This window comes from Platichthys flesus, chromosome 11, assembly GCF_949316205.1.
Source record: "Platichthys flesus chromosome 11, fPlaFle2.1, whole genome shotgun sequence".
NCBI classification, from domain to species: domain Eukaryota; kingdom Metazoa; phylum Chordata; class Actinopteri; order Pleuronectiformes; family Pleuronectidae; genus Platichthys; species Platichthys flesus.
Window position 1 is genome coordinate 12,170,466 of NC_084955.1, and position 25,089 is coordinate 12,195,554.

The 25,089-nt window shown below is 41.4% G+C and overlaps 3 protein-coding genes across 11 annotated transcripts in view; 1 reads left to right on the plus strand and 2 right to left on the minus strand.

The window, feature by feature from the left end:
* The window catches only part of LOC133964886 (focal adhesion kinase 1-like), a 58,100-nt gene extending 47,545 nt beyond the window's left edge, over window positions 1-10,555 (plus strand). For 7 of the 9 annotated variants that reach the window (XM_062399194.1, XM_062399196.1, XM_062399195.1 and 4 more), the window contains 8 exons: window positions 210-335; window positions 2,579-2,641; window positions 4,537-4,576; window positions 5,858-5,961; window positions 7,548-7,703; window positions 7,988-8,068; window positions 8,150-8,235; window positions 8,631-10,555. In XM_062399194.1, the coding sequence (XP_062255178.1) occupies window positions 210-335; window positions 2,579-2,641; window positions 4,537-4,576; window positions 5,858-5,961; window positions 7,548-7,703; window positions 7,988-8,068; window positions 8,150-8,235; window positions 8,631-8,757 (783 nt within the window). In that variant the 3' untranslated portion in view covers window positions 8,758-10,555. Of the gene's footprint in view, window positions 1-209; window positions 355-2,578; window positions 2,642-4,536; window positions 4,577-5,857; window positions 5,962-7,547; window positions 7,704-7,987; window positions 8,069-8,149; window positions 8,236-8,630 lie in introns of all 9 variants that reach the window. The other 2 variants (XM_062399198.1, XM_062399197.1) reach the window with 2 other exon arrangements.
* A 14-nt stretch (window positions 10,556-10,569) lies between these two features.
* Window positions 10,570-14,395, minus strand: LOC133964890 (ly6/PLAUR domain-containing protein 2-like). The gene is made up of 3 exons (XM_062399204.1): window positions 14,248-14,395; window positions 12,011-12,127; window positions 10,570-11,586 (listed from the first exon to the last, which is right to left on the minus strand). Exons 1-3 carry the CDS (start codon window positions 14,294-14,296, stop codon window positions 11,375-11,377), a joined length of 378 nt encoding a protein of 125 aa, XP_062255188.1. The 5' UTR covers window positions 14,297-14,395; the 3' UTR covers window positions 10,570-11,374.
* Window positions 14,396-16,593: 2,198 nt separating this feature from the next.
* LOC133964400 (lipid scramblase CLPTM1L-like) lies at window positions 16,594-24,454 on the minus strand. The gene is made up of 17 exons (XM_062398447.1): window positions 24,110-24,454; window positions 23,067-23,158; window positions 22,208-22,385; window positions 21,980-22,107; window positions 21,215-21,293; window positions 20,994-21,111; window positions 20,684-20,778; window positions 20,441-20,525; window positions 19,752-19,852; window positions 19,611-19,670; window positions 19,381-19,431; window positions 19,203-19,285; window positions 18,895-18,929; window positions 18,719-18,774; window positions 18,529-18,573; window positions 17,830-17,963; window positions 16,594-17,271 (listed from the first exon to the last, which is right to left on the minus strand). Exons 1-17 carry the CDS (start codon window positions 24,314-24,316, stop codon window positions 17,205-17,207), a joined length of 1,614 nt encoding a protein of 537 aa, XP_062254431.1. The 5' UTR covers window positions 24,317-24,454; the 3' UTR covers window positions 16,594-17,204.
* Window positions 24,455-25,089: the final 635 nt, after the last annotated feature.

Sequence of the window (25,089 nt, forward strand, 5' to 3'; positions counted from 1 at the left end):
TTATTTTTAGTTTGTATGTGTGTCGATTGCCTCCCTTCAGCCTCTCATCAGTTTGGTGTATGTGTCTGTTTGTCTCCATGTCCTGTGTGTTTGTGATTGTGCATGTCTCTCTTCATATGTGTGTCCCTGTGTCGGTGTGCATGTCTGCTGCTACGCCTTGTTTTCTTTTGTTGCACGTTTGTTTGTTTGTGTTGTGTGCTTGTGTGTAGGACAGGGCAGTAGACATGCAGCAGTGTGTAGGCCAGCAGTGCCTGTTAATGGAGGAACAGCTGATGATACAACAACAGCAGATGGAGGAGGATCAGAGGTGGCTGGAACAGGAGGAAATGCTGCTGGTAACACACACACCACACGGTGCAAAACACACAGACAGACACACTTGCATTACACGCAATAGCACACAATACTTACAATTATAGTATATTCACATACTAATACTAAGAAGTACATTTGACTTAACTGGCAAGTTTCCTCCTCAAATTACCTTAAACATTACTAAACAATCTCAGAAGATTATTGAGAAATATGTCTCCAGTCTCCTCTGTGTTGTTGTGCATGACACAGTTTGTTATCCTTACTGTAATTCAAAGCTATAAGTTGCCATCTTTGACTTGTCAGTTGTGTTCTTGAGTTTTTTTTAAGTTCCAAGATGCGTGTTGTTGTGTTTTTGTTATTTTTTTTAAGGTTTCTCTGAAACTCATCACATCTGTATTATCATCATTTAATCTACCTCAGATCAGGAATAATTCTTAAGTAATATTAGATTTATATTTTCTGATAACAGTGCCAATGAAGGTTCCCAGCTGTCGTGGCAGTAATAATATAATTGCTTAGAAATGTTTACATTAACTTAGAGTTTTGATCAATATAATCAATGATCAACAGTCACCTGATATTGCCATCTCTGCTGCTTATCACAGGAGTGTAGCGCAAACTGCTGCTCAGTTTTTTTCAGAGCTCGGCACAGCCAACCAGCCACCACGGCTTCTTCTTGTGAAACTCAAACTCAATTGTTCCTGCTTCGTTGATAAAGTGTGAAAATGTTAAATGTTTTGATGGAGGGAGCCTCGACAAGAAGAGCGGGGGAGAGGGGAGGGAGGAAACGTTTCATGTAGGATGCATACTTCTGTGAACTTCAAAACGTGCGTGTGCGTGCACGCGCGCGCAAGAGAGAGTGTTTGTAGGCAGGTGTGGCCTATGTGAATTCCAGGCTAATGATAGGCTTAGAGAATCTAACAGCCCTTTCAACAGTCTGTATTTGACCCACACAACCACTAACTGACAACAGACAAGATTACTGAAAAGCTTGGGAGGTGTGTGTTTTTGTGTGCGTGTGTGTGTTGCAGGCTGATTGTTTTTATAAAACTGTCACTTGGGAGGGGCGAGTAAAGGAGGAGGGTGGAGAAATGAAGGTTTTGGGAAAGAAGTGCAGACATGCTCGTGCACTGACGGCTGACTGTTGACAGCGCGTTCCATCCCTCCTCCCTCCCTTCTCCTCTCCTTCCCTCTCTCTCTCTCTCTCTCTCTCTCTCTGTGCGTCAGAGTCAGATATAAGTGTGGTGGAGGCAGGAAGCCGGAGTTGAATTTGAATTCTTGTCTTGATGAAACCGCTGGCACAGATAGGGGTGAAGGCTCAAAATTCAGACAGGGAAAACCCTCAGTTCCAGAGGCAGACAGAGCTACAGATAAATATAATAGGGCTAGAAGACAACAACACAGACACAACCTTTCAAAAACAAACTTGGACACAAACAATTCATCAGGGAACGTTGATGAACTCTGTGGCAATGCTGGTCTTCAAGTCCTGTCTTGGAAAACTGGTAGGCGAGGATTGTTGTGTGTGAGAGCGAGGTGGATTGATATGTACGGAAGTTGTATATGTAGACGTGTGTATGTGGTTTTATTTTTTGGGGTTGAATTTCAATCTGTAAAGTTGGAAATGTTAGTCGAGTGAAAGTTGTGGATGTTTTTATCCCGAGCTTTGAACAGTGTGTTCCTGTTTGGAGGTTTCATGCAGGGAAAGAGTGTTTGGATGATTTTCTTTTTTGTGTGAGCTTCACTGTTGTGGTTCATTTCCTCATCTACTTAATCATTGGTAAGATTAACTTTGATATGGAGAGCAGGAGTCTGCCCACTTGCTCTGTTTTCAAACCGTCACTCATTTACTGATGTCATGTTGACTTATTTTCATGTGTTCCTAAACTGGCTGCACATGGTTGTCATTTGATGGTAAAATATCTTTTATGAATCAGTAAATCAACCGGATTATTGATGGAGTTTGCACCCTGTAATGCATCATTCTGACAACAGCATGGGAATGAGCTCACAGCATGCCTTAAAAGGGTAAATGTCTCCAAGAGTATCCCAGGAATCGAAATCCATCACTGCTTATAAAGAAATTTACAGAGAAGCAATGTGATTTTCTGCTCAGTGGAAAAAACAACGGGAATCATTTGGAATAACCTGATCTGTCTCTCTCTCTAATCGATTGATCCACTGCTGCCCTGAGCCCCTGAACTTCAATGCTGCAGATATGCGGAGGCGTCTAATTGAATCTTTCTTATTTGTGTGTGTTTAGAAACCAGACGCCAGGACTTCTCGAGGGAGTCTGGACAGAGAGGACGGTGGACTCCAACCTCCAGTGAGTTGTTGTTTCTGTAACTATCATTGTTGGTCGGTGCTCTTCATGCAAGCAAAAGGATGATATCCCTGAGATTATAAATGAGTAAAGATGTTGTGAAGGGAGGTGTTTTCTTTTTCTTCCTGGATGAACTTTGTTTCACCCTCAAACTTTATCTTCACAGTCAAAATCCTGACCTCCATCACGTGTCCTCCTGCTTCACATGCACATCTCAAAAATAGAAGTTGTTTTTCTGAGCTGCTTGTTTTTGAAGCGAGGAGGATGTCCGATAGAGACACACGCAGACGGAAGTTCACGTTCTGCTCGGACTCGCTGCGATTGGGTGAAGCATGTGTTTGTTTTGATTAGAGCAGAGGGGATTGATCCAGGGACAGGAAGTGACCTGCGAGGGGGGTGGGGTCATCAGTGAGGGGGTCAATAGATTCCCATAACAAGCCTGAGTCAGCTCTCCATCTGACTGGTGCACAAAGTACCTCAGCCTGCTGCAGTCTACTGTGCTCTCACTAATTGCACAGGTTACAGTGTGAAAATCTGTTGAACCATTAGAGGAGGAAATGGTGAATGTGGACTCTTAGAAAGTCGTGGGCTACGTCAATTTTAAATAACTTTTTATTTAAAATAACTAAGTTTTGCTTGGTCTTATTTGACAGTAAACTGGATATGTTCATGTTTTTTACTTTTGAGTCACAAGAAAATTATAATCTGATGCATCACCTTGCGCTTTACGGAGCTGGGAGAGGCAACACACACAAACTAGTAGAACCAAGTAGCAGATTAACCGATCATGAAAATAATCTGCAGCAGTAGTCACATGAATAATTTAAAAATGCGTGTGTGCGTGTGTGTGCGTGCGTGTGCGTGTGCGTGTGTGCGTGCGTGCGTGCGTGCGTGCGTGCGTGTGTGTGCGTGCGTGCGTGCGTGTGTGTGTGCCCCCTTCAGAGAGCTCACCACATCAATCTTAGATTCAGAAGAGATGACACAAATGATTTGCACAGTGACAGATGCACATTTTCTCTTACGTCTCATGGTTCTAATCAAAGAGTTCAAATAAGAGTCCATCCTTTTATTCATCCTCATCCTGACCTCAAACCGTGTCGTTAATCTGCGCTTTTACATAGCGTTAAAATCCGAGGAGCCGATTTCTGAGTTGCGTGTTGATGTACGTTGTGTTCCTGATGCCAGCAGAGCTTGTGACAGAAGTTACCATAAGAAAGACAGATATTTTTGTCTCCGTAATTCATCTTGCTGCTATTCCTCCTCCTCCTCCCCCTCCCATCGAATGGCTGTGGTTTGTGGTGGGAAAACCTCCTTCGTTTGTATGTGAATGTGTGTCTTCGTGTGTCTTTGTGTGGGTAAAATGCTGTAGAAGAGTATTTTGGGGTGTTGGTGGTTGTCAGACCATGACTTTTTGAAGGCTGTTTGAAGCCCTCTGTGCTGTTTTCTCACACAAAGGAAACAACAGAGATGCAGTCAGTAATAATGCAACAGAGTTAAAATATGAAATATTTCTGGTGCCACAAAATAGTTTGTGGCATTGCTTTATTCTCACGACCATCAAATGATAAAGAGCTGCTCTCAGAGGTTTGTTTCTGGTTTTCAAAGAGTTGCACTAACAAAGGAAACCCATATTCCTGCGTCCCTGTGTCGCCAGACAGAATATCTTTCTTAGAAACACAGTGCTCAACCACACACCACTGGAAACAGAAACGGCTCCTTGACTGGTTTTACAAGAACAAATTGAGACTTGATGTCGTGTAACATGAAAATTAAATTGGATTCCCTGAATTTTTCAGAAGCAGCTGGCGGTTTTCGCTTGTGAGGTTCTCCTTTCCTGTCAAGCTTTGGACCGTGCAATTTCTAACCCAATATTTTGTTGTTTATGTTTGTTTGTGCAGACGGGAAACCAGCACATATACCAGCCCGTTGGCAAAGCAGGTAATACACAGACCTTTAACCCTCTATAATTACAGTCAAGCAACTGCTGTTGTTCCTCTTTTCCCGTCTTCTAATCTAAGTTCACACATCACATGGCTTTCCAGCTCTTCTTCACTCTCTGTAAACAGATCCTTTATCTTCAGATAGTGTCAGTGTGTGTTTCAGTGTGTGTGTCCCTGTGTGTGTCAGTGTTTGTGTAAGTTTCTGCCTGCAGAGTTCACAGTCTGTTGCCACAATATGACAAAATCCGCCTGTTGGCTTAAAATGAGTAAATGTATTTCAAAGGACGCAACATGTCAAGATTGATATTCTGGGAGAAAACACCACAGCCCTGCAAGCAGCCGAGTGCAGAGGACATAGAAAAACATTCTGCTGAAAATAGTTCCACAGTGTGGAGACAGTTTTCTTTTTTTAGTATGAAGAATTGCATTTTTTCCATGTAGCTTAAGTTTTTTGTTTTTCTTTTTAGACTGGGACAAAGCAGAAAAAAACAGTTGTTTTAGCCGTAGGAACTTGATACACATGCACTGCCCAGGCTAATCCCTGGTTTATGCTTTTCCAATCTAAATATGTCACAATACATTATTATAATAAAAGTATAAGTAATGGCCTGGTCATATGTGAATATATTTCAGCGCTGAAGCTTCACACGCCTATACCTATAGCTGTGTGAAGCTTCAGATAATCACTTCGCATTTCCTATGTGTGACCATGCCCTTAACCTGATACACATAAACACAATTTGTTTACTTATTTGTTGACTCTGTTTATATTGTGGAATTGTCGTGACTGGATATTCATTAACTTTTAGTTTTAGGTTTATCTATAAACAACCAAGAGTTGAGTGTTTCAAACATGAAAACAACGTATAAGGAATACAGGAGTAAAATACAGTTAATTAAAATGTAACTAAATAAATATATGATTAACCGCAAAAACGGTCAAAAGCCTGAGAGAAGATGTGGGTCTGCGGAGATGGAATGTAAAAGGTCAGATGTTCCAAAGCTTTCTGAGCAGCATGAGACGATCTTCCTTTTTCCCGTGATTTATACTTTTTAGATTTGAATAAACCAATAGACCAACAGAACAAGGCATTGGAAGCTTCAGGAAAACAAAGTGATTGTGAAAATAATCATTAGTCGCAGCACCATGATGTAAACTACCACTAAGAGGACAGACTCGAGGCTGAGAGCCGCTGAGGGGTCAATGTACAGTCTGTCCAGAACATCTATATCATGTAACACAAGACTTAATTCTCACTTTTTTTGTCGTTTCCTGCAGAACATGCAGCTCCTCCAAAGAAACCCCCTCGACCCGGAGCCCAAAGCCAAGTGGGCAGTCTGGCCTGTCTAAATACTGGAGACAGTTACAATGATGGAGTAAAGGTATACACAAACATTACAAGCGATGAAAACAAAAATCAAACCTGTGACTTTTTAAAACACAAACCCAAGAAGAAAATATTTTCATGCAAATATGCATGGACATTTTGATAAAGACTTTTGTAGAAAATATACACAAATACACACAGTGCATGTTTTAAATGCTTTGCACATTAATATTTTCCTGTTATCTTCTCCTTTGGCTGCCCCCCCTCTTCTCCCTCCTCTTCCTCCTCCTGCACTCTGCCTTAATGCTGAACCTAGCCCTGGCGGGTAAGCAGCACACTGTCTGTGTGGGTTTACTGTGCGTCTTGTCTCCTGGTCAATCACACACTGACTCATTCGCTCCTTTTTCTTCCATCAGTGCAACAGATCAAGTTTCTGTTCACTAGACAAAACAAATATGTGTCATCCCTGTAGTTGTCGTGTGGGAAGCTTTTATCGTTTTGACTTACTTTTCCTCTCAAAACTAACATCTCAAACTTAATGGTTTTGTTTCGTTACACTAACAATATCTAACCCGCTGTCACACTGGAAATCCTGCTTAATTAATTTACTTTACTCTCAATAGACGGGATTTTGATCTGATCAAACCCCAATTGTACACAGTTTTCTAGGTTCAGGAGAAGATTTAGATTTACTTCAGTACCATTAATATTACCAGTGGTTTACGCTAATAATGAAGGGTGTCGTTCTCTGTTCACCTGGTAAAAAGCCTTGTTTTTTTCTGCTATAAATTACAAAACTTCACTCATAACGTACTTATAGTATGTTAATCTACATGAATATGAGAAGCAGAAGTAACAGGCCATAATGTGAGCAGGGATCAGGGCTGTAGTGTTTTTTTAGATCCTGTGTCTGAAAAGTAATTTAGCACTAGAGGGAGAATTGGGTCGAGGGTGATTAAAAAGAAATAAGAAGATGATGATGATGATGAGGGAAATTTTGCTGAAAAACAGAGGATTAGATTCTTAACAATCATACATTGATTCAGGAACAGGTCATAACTACAACAGGACACAATTAATCAATGTATTTATAATCTGCTTCAAGTGTGACCCCGGCAGGATTATTTTTAGATTCAACTGACTCCATTAATATATAGTATCTGACTGGCCCGGTGTGACACCACCATCTAGTGGCCAAAATAGAGAATTGATTTTGATAACTTCTGTTGTCTGCACGAATGTCAAGGCATGTCTTAGATCCGAATAACCTACTTACTCATCCATTCATCCATCCATCCATCCATCCATTCATCCATTCAATCAATCATCCATTAATCCACTGGTTCACCTCTGTGATGTAGTTTAAAAGGTGACAGTGCTCCAGCTGTGGCTTCACTTCTCCATCTATTTGAAAAGCAGTGTTGTTAGTGAGTTAGTTTGATGCATGATGCATGATTCATGTTCTCTATAATCATGCAGAACTTGCAACTCTAAATGATAATTCTTAGGATGGTTTTCTTCCATATTGTCTCAAGTGGTTTTCTGTGTTTAGTTGCTTGATTCTCAGCATCAGTCTCCATCCAGAGTTCTTCATTCAGTCTCCACGACACTAACTGGTTTTCTTTCTTCCTCACTGTTTAGCTGCAGCCCCACGAGATAAGCCCGCCCCCCACCGCCAACCTGGACCGCTCCAACGACAAGGTGTACGAGAACGTGACGGGCCTGGTCAAAGCCGTGATCGAGATGTCAAGCAAGATTCAGCCGGCTCCTCCAGAGGAATACGTTCCCATGGTCAAGGTAGCAGATGCAGTCGGAGTGTTTTCCCCTCAGCAGCTCACGTTGAAGCACAAATTAGAAATATATTTCAGCCCATGAAACATCATCTAGGCTTTAAACAATTTAGTTAAAATTTGTTTTGTTTCATTTTAATGTCTCCATAGAGGTTTCAATGTGTTTTAATTAGATTAGATATATTTCTGTGATGTATGACCTTTTTTAATGAATGTTTATAAAACTATTATGGGTTATCTATATCATTTTGCCTTGATCACAAAAGCACTGTGTGTTTCTGTGCCTTCCAGGATGTGGGACTGGCATTGAGGACGTTATTGGCCACAGTGGACGAGACATTACCACAACTTCCAGCCAGTACACACAGAGAGGTATGAAAACATGCACTTACACAGTGATACGTGCAGGTTCTTAATCTGTTTTACAGCTTAAGTCTTATTTTTCATTAACAGATCGAGATGGCTCAGAAACTGTTGAACTCTGACTTGGCTGAGCTGATCGGGAAGATGAAGTTAGCCCAACAGTATGTGATGACCAGGTAGGATCACACACCAACTTCACTACGTGCAAAGAATAGTTTTGCTGCCTTATGAGACAAAATCCAGCAGCTCCAATGCAGTGATAACTACCGTATTACATTTATTGGATAAATGCGATAAAAGTGTAGAACACTGCAGAAGCCATAGAATAATTATGAATGTTCTTTTTATTGAAAAAGGTTGAAAAGATTTGATAACAGCCGAAAAAAGCATCTACTCACTTTGATTTTAATGCTGTTTTATTGTGGGGGGTTTGTTGGTATTTTGATCTCTGCTGCGTTGACTTTTTTCATGCAAATCTCTACACCTAGCTTCCTTTTATAATCACTACCCTTCTACCCACTACAAAGAATCTGTTGTTTTATAAATGTATTTGTCTGTGTCTCTGTCCCAGTCTCCAGCAGGACTATAAGAAACAGATGTTGACGGCAGCTCACGCCCTCGCAGTCGATGCCAAGAACCTGCTGGATGTTATTGACCAATCCCGGCTCAAGATGATGGCCCAGTCCCGCCCACACTAGCCGGGCCAACAGGAGCTGGTCTGCTGTTTGAGGGACAGCATGGTGACGGTCCCTGCCGGCGGTGGAGAACAAAAGACTCCTGAGTCGTGACTCCTGATATGTGAGAAACAGTGGCTCTGTTCGTTACATGTTGAACCCTGCTTAAACCGAGGTCGTCCGTTCATCTGGGATTAAACTATCCACCACTGTGACTTTCTTAGTACAAGAAACCTCTTCCTGAATCAGGGACTTAACAGCTTCGCTCTCTTTGGACATATATTTAAACTGAGCCGGATTCCCGAGGGGGCGGAAGCTCCACCGTGGGCGACTAGATCTGGATTTGATGACATCAGGTAGATCAGTCTTGGTGGAATCCAACAATAAGCAGAGCCATCAGATCGGACTGCCTCTGGTCGGCAGTGGGAACAGGCTTCAGACATCAGCCAGCAGCCATGATGACGTCACGTTTTCTGACCCGTGGATGTGAAGCCTCCAGCTCAGTTGAAAATACCTCCACATCTCCATGGATGCTCACCAACTTTCTGTTCAGCTCTGGTTGTGCACGGTCCTTTTACGATGGACGCTCCAACAGGAAACCTCCCAGGAAAGAGACAGTCCTCGGTTTGGTCAGGAGCTGGTGCATCACACCCTCCTCTCTTTTCTCTCCTCCACTCCCGTCCTTCCTCTGTCTCACCAGCTTTTATTTATAGACTCAGAAATTGCTGAGGAGGAGACAGAGGGAGAGGCAGGAAGAGTCGGTTAAAAGTTGAGCACGGTGCAGCGCCAGTCTACTCCCTGAAGAAAGAAGTCACTTATCCTCCTCTCTCCCTCTATTTCATTCACTTTCCATCCTCACTGCTCCTCTCCCTCCTGCAGTCTTCCTCAGCTCCTATCTGAGCAGATTTTTAAGACTCCAAATGTGAAGAATCAAACTCCCTACTCGCACTCAGTTTGGTCTGCCCTTTTTACCGGCTGCCTCCATGACTTTGTGTTGTTTTCAGCAGTCACAATCTTCTTCCTCGACACTGATAACTGTTTAGGACTTGGAATACAAGCAGATATTCAATCCCAGCATGGAAAGAAAAAACTAACAAAATGTGGACTTTGAGGAGTCGGTCTGGGTGACTGGATACTTTCAGATGTGTTTCGTCTTCACCTGGTGTCACAACTTTAACAGCCCCGTGTCCACCAGTGGCGTAAAAGGAATTTTCCTGCAAGCAAACCTCACCACTGGAACCTTTGTGCTTTGAGTCCCAGTTTCTGTCAGGTGTCACACTTTAAAAATGTCCCTCCCAAACAACAGTCCCTAGGAAATTAAACACACATGAAATGTGGAGCCACATGAGTGGAACTCGTCTCGCAAAACACTGAACTGAAAATACAGCAGATCCCACGTCTCTTTGTTAATACCAACCCCACATGGAATATGACATACTGCTGTATGACACATACTGGTGACTGTACTAGTGTAGCATGGTATACTGGTATGGAGAAGAGCATATTTGCACAGCAAACAGCTAATGTTCTGGCCCTTCTTTACACCCAGATTTGATTCAATGTTTAGCCAGCAATGAAACTATCAAAAATGTGGGTGTTATAGGGTTAAAAATGAAAAAAAATAAAAAACACATCTATTTTATGTTGTTGCGTAAATCTGCTCATGTTGGTATATTGTTAACTATACTGGCGTGTATCACTGGTGAATTGTACAGAAGTCGTACTAGTAAACACTGGTTTTTATTTTGTCTGCTGGGCTCAATCAGCCATCTTGTCAAATAGGAGGAAAAAACAATGAAATAAAATAATGATGAAATGGAAATCAGTCTGTCCACATTCTTATCCAAGATAGATTTATTATTTTTCAATCCTTTCAGATTCTTTATTTCTAGAAACTAGAGTTGGTTAATGTTGGTGTGTGAAGGGAGGCTCCATGTTGTAGTCCATTTGGATTCTTTCCAAAAAGGAGGGGAAATGATACCTGAACATAAAATTACATTTCATTTCGGTTCTACTATAATAAAACAAATAATTAAGCCCAAAACTAGACTTTATCAGACTGCATGTGCCCAGGATTGTGTCATCTGGTGAAGGGTTAATACTGGAGAGCCTGAAACCTGTATTTTCTTGAATGACCAGAAGAGGGCGTCTATATTTGCTGCAAAAGGTTTATGAATATGGCGCTGGACAAAATCCCAACCTCCAGGCTAGTTAAGGTCAAAAATCTTATCAGACTTTCAAAGATTCATACAGTTTTACCAAAAATATTTACCAATAAATTCAAAATGGCAGATCTCCTGCTGAGTTTAGAGTATGGGTCCAGTTTGGCCACACCAATACAATACATTTAGCCTTCTCATGATGTGCAGTACAACCACAGGATGGACCATAGACTGTATGTTAAGAGGGACGAACAGGTTCATATGTCAATCATGTATAAACAGGAGTATTAATAGGAGCATTGTGTGTTTACAGCACAGTCTTCAATAGAATTAGAAAGAAACATTTTTTAAATAATATAATATTACCTCATATTACAGCCTGTATAGATCTATTCTATTCAGACACATTTATCCCAGCAATGTCCTATACAGAGCAGGGTAACTTAGAGCGTCCTCCGCTTCTATACAGAGTTGGCACGTCACAGTGACAACAGTCGTAACACAACTCCAGTGAGCAGGAGAAGGGTCGTGTGCACGCGGACGGACTCGGCGCCGCTAAAGTTACACAAGTTGAAGCTGTTGCAGCAGTTGACGGAGTTTCCGTTTCCGTTTGCATCGACTGAGGAGGACGCGGCCGCTCCGTTGCACGTGGCCTCACTGGCACACTGCTTCACTATGGCTTTGGCTTGACCTGAACAACACAAACACAGGAAGCAGGATGAAATGTTTATACTTTTATTATTCAACCAAACCTTTTACTTACTACCAAGAAGCGTTAGAGAAACACTGACGGAATGCTGAAAGGCTGCAGGTAGATAGATAGATAGATAGATAGATAGATAGATGGATACTTTATTAATCCCGAGGGAAATTCAGATCATTAACACATCACTGACATATATACATAAATCACATAAATCACATACGGAGAGCATATTTACAGATAAAGGGATTGAATGCAATGATGTGATTGTGTCAGTGAACAGTAGTGCTCTTGTGTTCTTGTGCTGCTGGAGTGGATAGTGCAAAAAATGTAAACCGAATATATATTATAAAAACAGCAGAAAGACAGGTCTTGTGTTCTCTGCTTGTTTGTGTTTCTGAGTCACAGTTACCTTGAGTGTCGACGGTTGTCATGCACGTGTTCAGCGGTGACTGACACACCTGAGAGTTCTGGTTGCATTGTTCGTTGGTGGTAGCATTACTGCACACGTAGCACTCCAGTGCCAAAGCTGCAGGTGGGACAACAAAAAACATGGGCACAGATAAAGAGAGAGACAAGATGGAGTCCACAAGACGAGGACACGTTTGAAACCCGCTGATGAAGGCCCAATTGAAAACAAGGGGTGGTATTAAAAAGCCTAAAGCAGGGAAGGTTGTGACTGTGTCTGAAAGTTAACCCCATTAGCAATTTATACATTAAGTTATGTTTTAGAATATGGTTGGTTACTGATGATCAGGTGAATAGGAACAGGTGAGCATCTCCTCTGTTACAGTGAAGCTCTTAATTTATATTCATCGCACACTGTAGATCTGGGTTGTTTACACTGTGAGACTGTGAGAAATTGTTCTGTTGACAACTCCCCAGTGAAATACGCACAACTCACTGAGCCACGTGATATCTCTCGTCTACTTTCAAGAGACGGTATCAAACAATCTCTACACACATAAACACAAATGAGTGATCTGAGATCCTCAGTGCTAATCTTGTCCATCTTTATGTCAGGAATCCAGATGTTTCTGAGGATGACGCACAGCTAAAGCTTAAAGAATTGCTCCTGTTCTAGGAAGAAATTCAGAATCAGATTAAGGCTCCTGATAGTCTGCTCCTGCATTAACCGAGACCAAGTTTGTTTTGTGTTTCAAAGTGGCTGCAGAGGAAGTCATAAAAAGAGAGAGACCGTTGTGTCACGCCAAAAATGTACCCAGAAATACTGCTCCCAAAGACGCCCCTGTCAAAACTTGTCAGGCTCGCTTCTCTAACTCTAAAGACAATTGCAGAGGAGGTCGAACGCTGCTCCTCCCATCCACTGGTTGTTGTTCTGCTGTCGCCTGTCATCAGGCAGATTCGTCACAGTAATTCTCTTCTTTCTCACGGTCATGAAAATAACCTGGAAAAGTCATTTGATTTAGTGAAAGTGTTTGAAGTGCATTTTGTTGGTCTGTGATGAATGCTTTGGAATGACTGATATAAATCTTTCCAAAAAAGATTGTGGATTTAATCTTTGCTAAAAGAGACTCCGGATTGGCAAAAGGACTGAAGCAGCTAAAATTATTCTCTGCACGTTCTGTGCTGCCCCTGACTTCAAATCTCTTCTTGTTAGAGACACATCGAGACGACCAGGACATGTGAGGTTATTGAATGAGTCACTGAACTAAGACTTTCTACAGACACAGCTTGACACGGATGGTTGAATCCGGGATGGTGGAGCAGCGCATGAGTGTTTTATTGACTCAGTTGTAGTGTTTTTGGTCTTGCCAATATACACACAATATGACTTTAACTCTTAATGGGACTGTTAGTGGGACTGGAGTGAATGATATTGTTCAAATAATATAGGAAAAAGAGACGTTCTCAGTTATGTGTACAAATCTCTTCTCGGTATAGAAACATGAACACTTGGAACCCCTGAGGAACTCGTGCACATCTAATGTTTGCACCACACTGGGATTGATTTCACAGATTATTCATTTATTCCGATGAGAATAATCCACAAAATGACAAAAACTTTAAAACGCATTCTTCGTCTTTCCGAAGCGCGTTCTGTTACATGTCTTAAAAATGAATGCTAGAGTTGCACAGTTCCAGTCTTACAGCATTAACCTGTTGCAGAACCACTGCAACAAACAACACAAACACAATTAAAGTACACAGTTGAACACAGGCCTAAACCAGTGATACCAGTTTATTTAAAATATACACAGAAGTATGCAGAACTCCCCTTTAACAGCACAGCCAGTATGAGTGAAAGACAAGGTTTTTCGTGCTACTCTAAATAAATCTCAAGAAATGTTATCTCAATTTACAATAAGAAAACATATGATAGTGTTGTAATTTTGTTTAGTCTTTCCGTTTCGACAAAAGGCCGGAAACATTCAAGAATCCTTGAGTTTTAATGACAAAACACAAATTCCTAGCTATGACCCTAAAGCGCAAACTCACAACCACAACAAACCTTTTCCAGGATCGAGGGATATGTTGTTTTTTTTTGCAATCCCGAGAAAGATTTACACACACGTCTCTGACCTCTGAGCTTAACTTTTAAAGTCCTGAGTACCACCCTCACCCTGCTGCTGAATAAATGTCCCTGACCTCTGACCTGCAGCCAGTCTGAAGTGAATGTATGCATACCTGGGGGGAAGAGGAGGGAGAGGAGCACAAAGCTGAGGAGCATCTTCATCACGGCTGCTGGCGTGTGTTCACCTGCTGAGCCTCCGCTTTCTCCTGTCGAACCCGCAGTGCCCTGCGCTGTGTTTGGGTGTGTGTCTGACGGAAGCACTACAGCTGATCCACCCATAACATGAAAGCATCTCATCAATGTTGTTCCTGTGTGTGTGCGCGTGGAGAGGACATTCCTGGATCGTTCTCTGGTTTCACAGATACCTGTCCTGTATTTATCTTTTGTCAGTTACAGTCACACCGCGGCTGTTAAACTGTAACATTGTGTGTCTGTGAAGATAAACATGTGTTATGTCATTATTGTTAGCTCAACGTGTGCAGCAGGACGGCTCCCAGAACTTTTGGCTTTATTTTCTTGAGTCCGGAAGTGAATCTCATCCTTATCTCACGTCCATAAATACTTGATGAAAGAAATCGGAATCATTTAAGTGTTGACATTAAAATTGACATTGGCAAAATGATCTTGCAGCCAAGAACACAAAATCGAAATCTAAGCGTCTCTAGTCCATGAAGGTGCAGTTACGGTGAAACTAAATATCAACTTTGAATATGGAACATGATCCTAGATATTGTAAGTAGACAACTTTTTGGTCTCTGGATTAATTTGTGGATTTTTAAAGTATCTCTGACTTGAAGTGACGTCATATCTGTCACATCACATCTGTCCAGTGTCAACAGAGGAATGCAGCGACACACCCAGACCTCACCTAAGCTGCACCTGAACACACCCACTTTTATAGAGGCAACCTCGTCAATTAACTCTCATTCCAACAGGCCAAACCTGAAAGTCAAAGGACCACATCGAGCATATTTGATTTTGATTTATTTATACTCAACAAAAAACAGAAACACACACAGTCACACCCACACAGCCACCGATATGTCCTCAACAGAAACCAGTTGGCTGAATGGGTTGGGGTGTCTCCTGATTCCATGTGTTCCATAGACTCAAGCACATCAGTGCGTTCTCTAAGTGGCTGATCAAATTTAAATAACTGCTTAAATTATTCCCCCTTTTTAAACGTTTAACTTCCAAAGTGATGACAAATAAAATAAAATAAGCCGTTCAGTCAGTGAACAAGCAGAATTTAGTGTTGAGCTCAATGTGATACTAACACAGTACTCAGAGTACTCAGAGTAATACTACAAGTAATTCATACCCCTCCCATCTTAAAGCTCCGCGCTCAAAATTTTGCAATGGCAACACACAAACACACAAACACACATCAAATACCAGCCCTGCTGTTACGGCTGATGAATATGAAGTACTCATATAATAAAGTATTAGTGACTACCGAATACTTCGTTGTCAGAACATCACCTTGCTGACTCTATTGCAGCTGGTGGGATCCCAGTAGAAGTTGTACTTTTACCTCATGCCTGAGTGGATGGGAATTATAGACCCTCCACCTTTCCACCCTTCGACTTCCAGCCCCCTCGGTCTGACCACAGGCATCTTTCCTTCATTTTGATCTCAGCTTCACAGTTTAGTGACGGCATCTTGTGACGCTCTAGCTGATAGAAGAAAATCTGTCCACAGTTGAACACACTAAAACCGTGTGGTAATAGAAACAGTTTGTATAGTTCCATCTTAGTGCTGTGTTTATGTCTTCTCAAGGTAAATGCTTCCTGTGATGCTACTGGCTGAAAGGAAACAGACTTATTCCTCAGTCAGTCACGACATTGTAAATTGTCAAACTGCTTTGTGAGGATTTTAGAAACACAAACCATCTGCAGCAACATGTCGGGAGCAGTCTTCTCTCTTTATAGATTATCTATCCATGATCACGATGCAAAGTATTTTTTAAATCATTTCACAGTACAATGACAGAGCAAATACACTAACTTAGTATGTAATACATGGTGGTGAACATTACGAATGACAAAATACAAAAGAAACGTAAGTATTGGCATTTTACACATAAGAGACATTAAATTGATACATCTGGTCGTAGGACACTGTGACCTGTTCAACAGCTGATCAGCTCAGACTGCACTTCCATGCACCTAGATATAAACACAACTTCAGGATGTGGGGGAACCTAATGTGGATCGTCAATTAACAAAAATATAAAACAAGAATTTGATTTATTTCCCCCAAATGGATAATAGAAAAGAAAATTGCTTCTCATTGCTGATGTGTTTAAATTTGTGAACTTTGCTCAGGATAACAAAGTTTCTAAAGAACCTAAAAATGCTGCTCTGAGCTGATGCATTTGTGCAGAATAACTTACATTTGATGTAATGGTGCATCCATAAATTGATGTGATACACGAGTATAGCTTCATGTAGCTTAAATTAAATGCTTCCACATTTTATTGGGCATTTTATGCCATTATTAAAAGCGATCCCAGCTTCAGTTAAATGTTGGATCAAGCATACAGAATATATTCAATGCATATAAATCGATACAAAAAACATGTCAAATAATTTTGTTTTTTTCTTTGGAGCCTCACAAAGTTAAGAAGAATAATCATGATTCAAGCTTTTGAGACAGCCATATAAAAACCACTGAAGCAAAAGAGCGAAACTCAGTCTAGTCTAATCGAGTCTAGTTAAAGCAGATGGGAACTGATGAATCAAGCTATCTGTGCTGTGGGAAGCTCCGTCCTTCACAATGTTTCAGGAAACACCCACATGTGCATATAGAGCAGATTAAAGCATGTGCAGCAGAGAGAACCTAGAGATGAATGAGTCACTGTCGATCCCGGCATCGGTAACAGAGGAATCATGAATGTCAAGCCGAAAGCAGCAGCACTGTGAGTGTACAGCAGCAAGGATCCAGACGCAGAACCACTGGCCTCAGGTCTGACGAAGGTTAGTCTCTGTTTCACATCTTCCCTTTTTTTTTGTTTTTCATAGATTTGTTTTTCACATTCACTTCGGGAAATATTTCATTTCTCGCCTCCTCACTGAGTTTTTACTTTCTTGCTGTGGCTCCCAGAGTCTCGTCTCCTGGCCTTGGCGGCGTAAAACCTAGTGGAAACATGAGATGAGAGCAGTTATCTTAGAAAGACAATAACAGAAGCAAACGATACTCATTGTAGTGAGAGACCAAAGACTGAAAGATGGACGATTAATGGCCACTATCCAGAAATGAAGCCAAAATATGCTGGAAATGAATTTTGCCATCTTGTGCATTTGGAACCAGAGTCTGCGCAGTAGCGATCGAGGGATGGAGCTGCTGTAGCCAATATACAAGCTCCACCAATCACGTGTCAGTCTGAACTGTCAATCACGGCGTTTAACTCTATTCTATAGTATCAAAAAACTAATTAAAACCAAACTTGCTTGAAATATAATCACTTGTGTGTTATAAGAGCTTCCCTAAAATTACAGAAAAATCCTCTTACAGAAAGTTTTATTTAACTTTTTAGTTCAACCCATGTCCCATCTGCTAATATGGAGTCAGAAGGGGTTTATGATCTATACTATAGTCAGCCACCAGGGGGCGATCGAGATGCTTTGGCTTCACTTTTGGGGAGCCCCCATGTCGTCCATCTTTCTACACAGTCTACGGTTTACATGTCATGCCTTCGCTGGTAGAGATAGAGGAGGAACAGCAGCTCATCTCTGAAGCAGGAGAGTTGATGAGATGAGGAGAAGGATCCGGAGGTAAAGAAAAAGGAGGCGCAGGAGCACAGATCTGAGATCAGCGTGTTCACTCCCTGGTGGAGAGAAGGGCGGAGGGAGAAAGAGAATAACGATCCTCATTATGAAGCAAAGTCTCTCTAGAGGGTAAAACTTGTCAAAGAAATAATGGCCTTCATCAAGGGGATGTTTCCATCTGTGTTTATCTGGTAGTTAGCAGGATTACACAAAAACTAACAGACGGATTTATGGAATTAAAGGAATTTAAGGAATTTGTTTAAATTATGCAGAATGGGTCAGAGAGGTACCCATTCAATATTGGTATGAATTTTCATTCACTTTCTTTAACATTGCAAGCTTCTTTTTCTGTTTTTTAACAGCCAGGTTTAGAGGACTAATATCTAGGAGTGTGTATAATTTGGTGCAGCTTGAATGAAATTAAAGGGACTCTTTTGCCTAGTCAGAGGAATGCAGTGTACTGTTAAAAAGCTTATTTTGTCTGACAGGAGGAAACAAGTGAAAGTTAAACTCAGTGCAAAGCACAGGAGATTATATAGCTTGAAAACTGGTACTATTTTGCAGTAAAGTAAGAAGTGCTGGGTGCACATGAGTATGATGGAGTCAGAAAGTGTTTGTACTCACTCTGTACATCAACACCGTCCCCTGCAGGTGACTCACAGACTTCAACTGACAACCAGACAACAAGAAACACAAGACAGAGCCATAAATAGAGAGGATAGAGTTCAGCGTCACTCAGAACGATCATCAGGTTATTATAGGTACTTAATACACTTATGGTTTTCATGTCTCTGATAAGGTTTGCAGAACAGACCTTGTGGTTAATGAAGAGCTGAGGGGCCATAGACAGGAAGCCAAAGGCGTAAACTCCTGTGAGGAGATAAGCGATGTTAATACAAAAGTAAAAGTGTCAACTGACACTAATTCAATTAAGTCATCATTATATATATTACTGAGACATATAGATGAGGCTGTTTTAAAAAGACTCACCGGTCACCAGGCTGTTGATCAACCAGGAATAATAACTGTCAACATACAATACAATTTAATGTTAGTTTAACAATCACAAAAACAGATAGTATATCTACCAGCTTTCAATATACAGTACATTTGGTAGTACTGCTACACAATAATCACTAAAAACATCTTACTTCACAGGTCTGATTTGAATCTGACTGGATAAAAGCAGATGCTTGTATTGTACTGAAATGTTTGTGCAGGACCTGGATATTTGCTGGCACTGCACTAGGACGGCATTTGAATTATGCGGCAAAGCAGAATAATGGTGATCATCTCACCTCTTTTGGCGTAAGTAGGCCAGAGAGAAAATAGCTCCACTGATACACAAAGGATAAACCAAGTAGGACAAGTATCTGGACGCCTGCAGAGAGAACCAGAGAGAACATTCAAATTAATTCAAGATGGAGGCCGAGACGTAGAATCAAGAGCACTGACGAGACAGAAACATACTGATACCTGTGTGTCATACTCCAGCGTCTTCCTCTCTTCTTCATCCAGTTTGTTTAACTGCACAGTGAGAGAAGAGGAAATGTTGGAAAATAAAGAAATGAATAGAGTAACAGGGCTGGAGTCAGGAGGCTGGAATGAGCTATTTTATAAGAGACATTGAAAGTTGTTTAAATCACAACAGCTCTGCCACTTCATTAGAACTATTAACTAAGTTTGAACACAAATCAGTGACTCACGTGCAGGTTGGAGCTTTTCCACAGCAACTTGAACTTATACACTTTAAACACCTTCCACACCTGGTGAGAAAAGACTCTTAGTGTCACGCTCTTAACATCACACTTGTTTTGATGGAGGTGACAGATAAAAAAACCCAATACCTCCACACAGGCCCCCAGTCCGACAGGGAGCAGCACCAGCAGACTGGTCTCCTCCAGCAGATGGAGGAAAATCAGCAAAGTACTGAGACTACGCCACAGAACTGCAAACACAGATAGGGGGGGGACACTAACTGTTTCAACATTTCTCAGGTGATTTCTTAAGTTGTGTTCCCTATGTGGGAACCAAGAACCTTTGCAGGGACCAGGGTCTTAAATTAAGGGTTTTATTTCGGCCAGTTCATTTAGTTTCCTTAGGTCCTTGTTTCTTTTCTGATCAAAGACAGCATGATTTCAAGTTCTCTCTATGTTTTCTGTTTCGGTGTTGCTCGATTAACTTCGCTCAATTACAGCGCCACCTGGTGCACCAGAGTTGAACTGCTCGATGTAGCTGTTGGTTGTTCAAACATCAGCAGGCTGATTGTCTTATCTCTACTGGTCTATAGATTAAAGTGGAAACATAGATGAACATTAGTCTGCAGGAAACTTTTAGTTCCTTGAAGAAGTTGCTGGGACTACAGGGACCAGGTGATTTTGGTCAAAACATGACTTTACTGTTTTAGATCATTACCACCAAAACTGTAATGATGCTTGTCACTGCTGTCAATCCCTCCGGCATTGACTCAATGAAGCCTTAAGTGATGCAACCTTATTTAAAAAGTCAAGCTTGAATAATGTGAAGATGTTCTCACCTGACTTTCTGGACATTCCCACCAAGTTCTTCTTTTTTCTCCAAGAGCTGATGTCATTTTTAAGAGCTAGGAATTCACAGATGAGCTGAAGAAGAATAAACAAAACACAGAAAAACAACATGCTTTTAATTTGAGTTGCCATGTTCCTTCATGACACTCACAAAACTGCGATCTATGAAGTAATACATGAGTTTTTGTTTTGTTGTTTGTTACGGTGTTTTACTCGGTGTAACATAATCTTACTTGCAGAGCTGTGATGAGTGCAGTCAGCACTAACAGGTAGAGGTTGGATCCCAAAAGAGTTTCTTTAATTTCATCAATGTTTTCCTCAGTGAAGCCTTAATAAACCCAAAGAAGCAGCCACAGAGGATTCAGATCAGTTTCGTGGTTATGAAGATCAACAGGCCTATATTTAAATATCATTTGCTAAATGTTCTGCGAAAGTCATTCCTCAAACATAACAAGTTTCTATTACAATGAAAAATACTAATTTTGTTAATCAACTTTCACCTGATTGTCATATAACGATATATCTGTTGTGTTATTAACTCACCAAACTGTCGAAGGGAATAAACCACGTCCTGCAGATGAACCCAAAACCTGAATCCCCTGAGAGAGATTCCCTCGTAGGACACCGTCAGAGGGAGGTGGACAGTGCTGCTGTTGATCTCCTGTCGAAGGACGGATACACACATGTATGATCACGTTAAACTAACTGACCCAGTATTTAATGGAAAAATATTACAAATATACATGTGGATCAAAGTCTCCAACCATGAGGTCTCTGACTCTGACGCTGAGTTCATTAACCAGCAGCAGAGGGAGGTAGATCATGTGATGTCTGTCCTGAGACCTACGATGGGAGGCAGAGAAAAAAGTTACATTTAAGCACGTGTGCTCCTACAGAGCTGCAATCATCTGGTGATGCTGCAATCTATTTTCCAAAAAACAAAATGATGTATGCTGGTTGTTGCAATCTTTGGGTACAAGTGTTGATAAAGTGTTATAAAAGTAAATGCAAATTAAAAAATATTTTCACTTTGTTGTAATCTTTTTCTTGTTGATGAGAGATCATTTTACCTCCTTATGGCCGTATAAAATATAATATATATATTATTGTATATAATAAATAAAAATGCAAACAATGCTTTCTTTATAGTTCGTGGACATTTGCTTCAACTGTCTGCAGATTGATGCATGTTATTGGTGTATGAAGAGTTTATGCAACAGGGTGTACAGATACAATAAATGCTTATTTCTCCAGTTAGCCACAGCACAATAATGTTGAGAAGGTTGGACTCTCTCATGCCTCTCTTGTTATCATTCAGTTCATAATTTTGTTGGATTGTCTCATTCTCAAATACTGATAAATGAGCAGCAATCCACTTAATTCTCTTGCAAACAGCTGATAAAATAGCGTCTTAAACCGATGACCCCAGCAATATGCTCTCATGGTGAGCATCAGTACTAAAGCAGTGATCAGCAGAACTTTGCCTGATCCCCTGGCGTCGACCTCCAAAGCTTCCTGTGGACACTTACACTCTCATGTATCGCCGCACATCACTGGGAAGCCCCGCCTTGTTGAAGGTGAAGTCCTCTGACATCATGGTGACTGACAGGTGAGGTCTCCAATGGGACACGGGATTCTCTGCTTTGGGGCTGGACCTCTGATGGGGCCAGAAAAAGGAACGTATAAGTACATGGTACCTCACATGGCTGCTGACACATGACAACACTTTGAGAGAGGAAGCTGAGTTGCATTTTTACCTTGTGCGGGTCCCTCGGCCCCTCAGTGTGTGTGGCCGTGATGTGGGTGGTGAGCTGAGCCACGTAGTGGACTTCTCTGCTGTCGTCCAGAGGGGAAACACTGGCTTTGTGAACATAGACCACTGCGAACAGAGTGCCATTAGACCGAGTCTGCTCTGGCAGAGAGACATTCACCTGCCTATGAAGAGAGAGAGAAAGAGAGAGACGGGGAATGAGGGAGGAAAAAAAAGGAAAGGGGATAAACATTCATAATATACTAATGTTGAGCTTTTACAAATGTTATTTTAAAATGTGCTTGTTTCTATGCTTTTGGTTTGAACAGTTTTACCTCTTTTGAGTCTGAGTCTATGCAAGATGCAGTTGTGGAGGATGTACTACCGAAGTAAAAGTACAAATAAATAGACAAAACTGTAATCAAGTAAAAGTACTACATTTAATTTTCTAGTGGAGTAAAAGTAGGTCTCTACTTGCTTTTTAATATACTTTAGTTCAAAGTAAAAGTGCTTGCAGAGTGTAACCCATTTCCTAATGCAACAGTCAACTAAATCATTATGGTGACCTACAGTGGTACAGATATTTGCTAAGCATCCGTAAAAAAAAATCGACTTAAGTAAAGTAGAGATACATGAAATGTGTACTTAGGTACATTAATGATGTATATGTACTTTGTTGCATCCCACAACTCGCAAGAGGTTTACAGCTTTGTAACTACTCCTTTCAATTTTACAAATAAAACAAAACTTTCTGTCTTCTGTATTGCAACTATTATAGACGTGACTAATTTGCATGGATAAGCAAACAGTGTGCGTTGTTAACAAGTTGGGGATACATGTCTGTATTATTAACTTCTCAAACTCACCTTTCAAATGCAGAATGTGGGTCAAATGGGTCTATTTTTACAGCGAGGCTGAGTTGGCTATTGTCTGGCATGAGGCAGGTAAACACACTCAGCTGGATGAAAAGAGGAGAAGCAGTGAGTTGATCGGGAACAACAGAGTATGTCATGTGGTGGATATTTAAGTCACTTGCTGAAATTAAACACTGCATATCATAAATAACTAACAAAGCTGACCCCGAGGCAGAGAAATCATTATTCATTTTAAAGAGAACAATGCATCAGGGGGTTACCTGCATGGTTATAACACACAATCAAAGATAACCCTAACTCAACCTGCCGGGTCTTGTTCAGAATTGTAAAATGAGGGATGATTTTCAACATCACCAAATTAGACTGATCTAGAATCTTCTCTGTCGACAGGTCTATGTTGTTATTAACTTGTGTATTCAAGTAAGGACAGCGGAGTTATCTGTGCAGCAGGTTTCCTACATAACAGATAACATGATGAAACAGACTTTTATAATAAGGCCTTTGCAGAAGGACTGTGCTATAAAAAAGACAAGAATCCAAATGATAATGTTCATATCAGTCAACATCGATAATTATCATGATAAAAGACACATTATAATTTCTTTCATTTTTACAGGCTGAAACAGGTTGTGGTTTCAAACTCTACTTGTAAAATGTTTACAATAGATACCAACAACAATATACAATGTAGACAACTATATAACTTACATACTAATGAATTGAACATTTTAAACTTGGTTTTATGAGCAGAGAACGTCAAACTCTAGATAAACAACAAAAACGTTTACAGATTGTATTGGTTCTACCGCCTCACTGTGATAACACAATGCATAATCAATATATTGATACAGACTGGTCCTTTGTTATAGTTCTATGGATGAAACTGATATTGCACTAGTGGTTGATACTGTTTTATGGCCCAGTCCTGTGTGTTGCAGTGCTCTTGACCTGGATGTCACAGAAATGAAAGGCTCGTTTTATTACTGATGGCTGACTGATCTGCATGCTTGCTGGGATCAGAGGCCCGTGCTGACCTGGAGTCTGGGTCTGCCTGTCAGGTAGGAGGTGATGCAGGTCTCTCCTCTGTCTTCGTCGCAGGGTCTGGTGTTGAGGAAGCCGTACAGCAGCCAGGCTGTGTGCAGCGAGTACACCACAAACACACCGAGCAGCAGCTTGGCCACGGAGCTGCTCTTCTTACCGCTGCCGTCCGCCGCGGGTTTGGAGCAGCACGACGGAAGCATGGCGGCGATGCCTACGCAGTGTTTCAACAAGAAAAATACTAGATCTGTTTTCTTTAAATGTCGGGTTTGAAACGTTTATAATCCGATCAGATGGTCAAAGCGACACAATCCCCCACGCTTCCTCCTCGCTGCAGCATCCTTCCGGTGGTCTGTGTCCGGCAGAGGATGCTGATGCTGACTAAACTCCTCCGGCTCAGCCCAGAAACGTCTGAGGAGATAGTCTCGCGATACCGGGAACGAACTACACGTGGTATCACAGTCGGTGTGAATGGCTGCGGTAGAATGGTGCTGAGCTCTTTATATCCAGTCTATGGTCCTGATCAGGCACGTGCACATTTAGACCCCTAGTGGTGCTCAAGCACTGGCCCTTTTGCCCTGGATGAGAAAAGTGCCCTTCTGCTGGAGCCCAATTTGTTCTTCATTCATCAATATTTAAGAATACAAAATACTCTCTCTGTCATCAATTCCCCCAAATGTGTTTTGATATCTGATAGCGCTCACAAGCCCCCGCCGCGCACCTCCCTCCTCCTCCTCCACTTGGTGCTCATGCAGCTGAGCGCCAAACGACTGCAGCCCATTCTTCTCTGACCCGCAGCAAGTGTTGTGCATGAACGAACGCAAAAGAACGCGTTCATTGAACACTTTCACCTTTATGAGAACGATGAACTGAATGCAACTCAATGGCAAATAATGAGTTTGAACGGTGAACACGTTCATATTGTAGCGTCCTCGCGTACATACGACAGGGAACTTCTCTCTTCATGTGTAGCTTT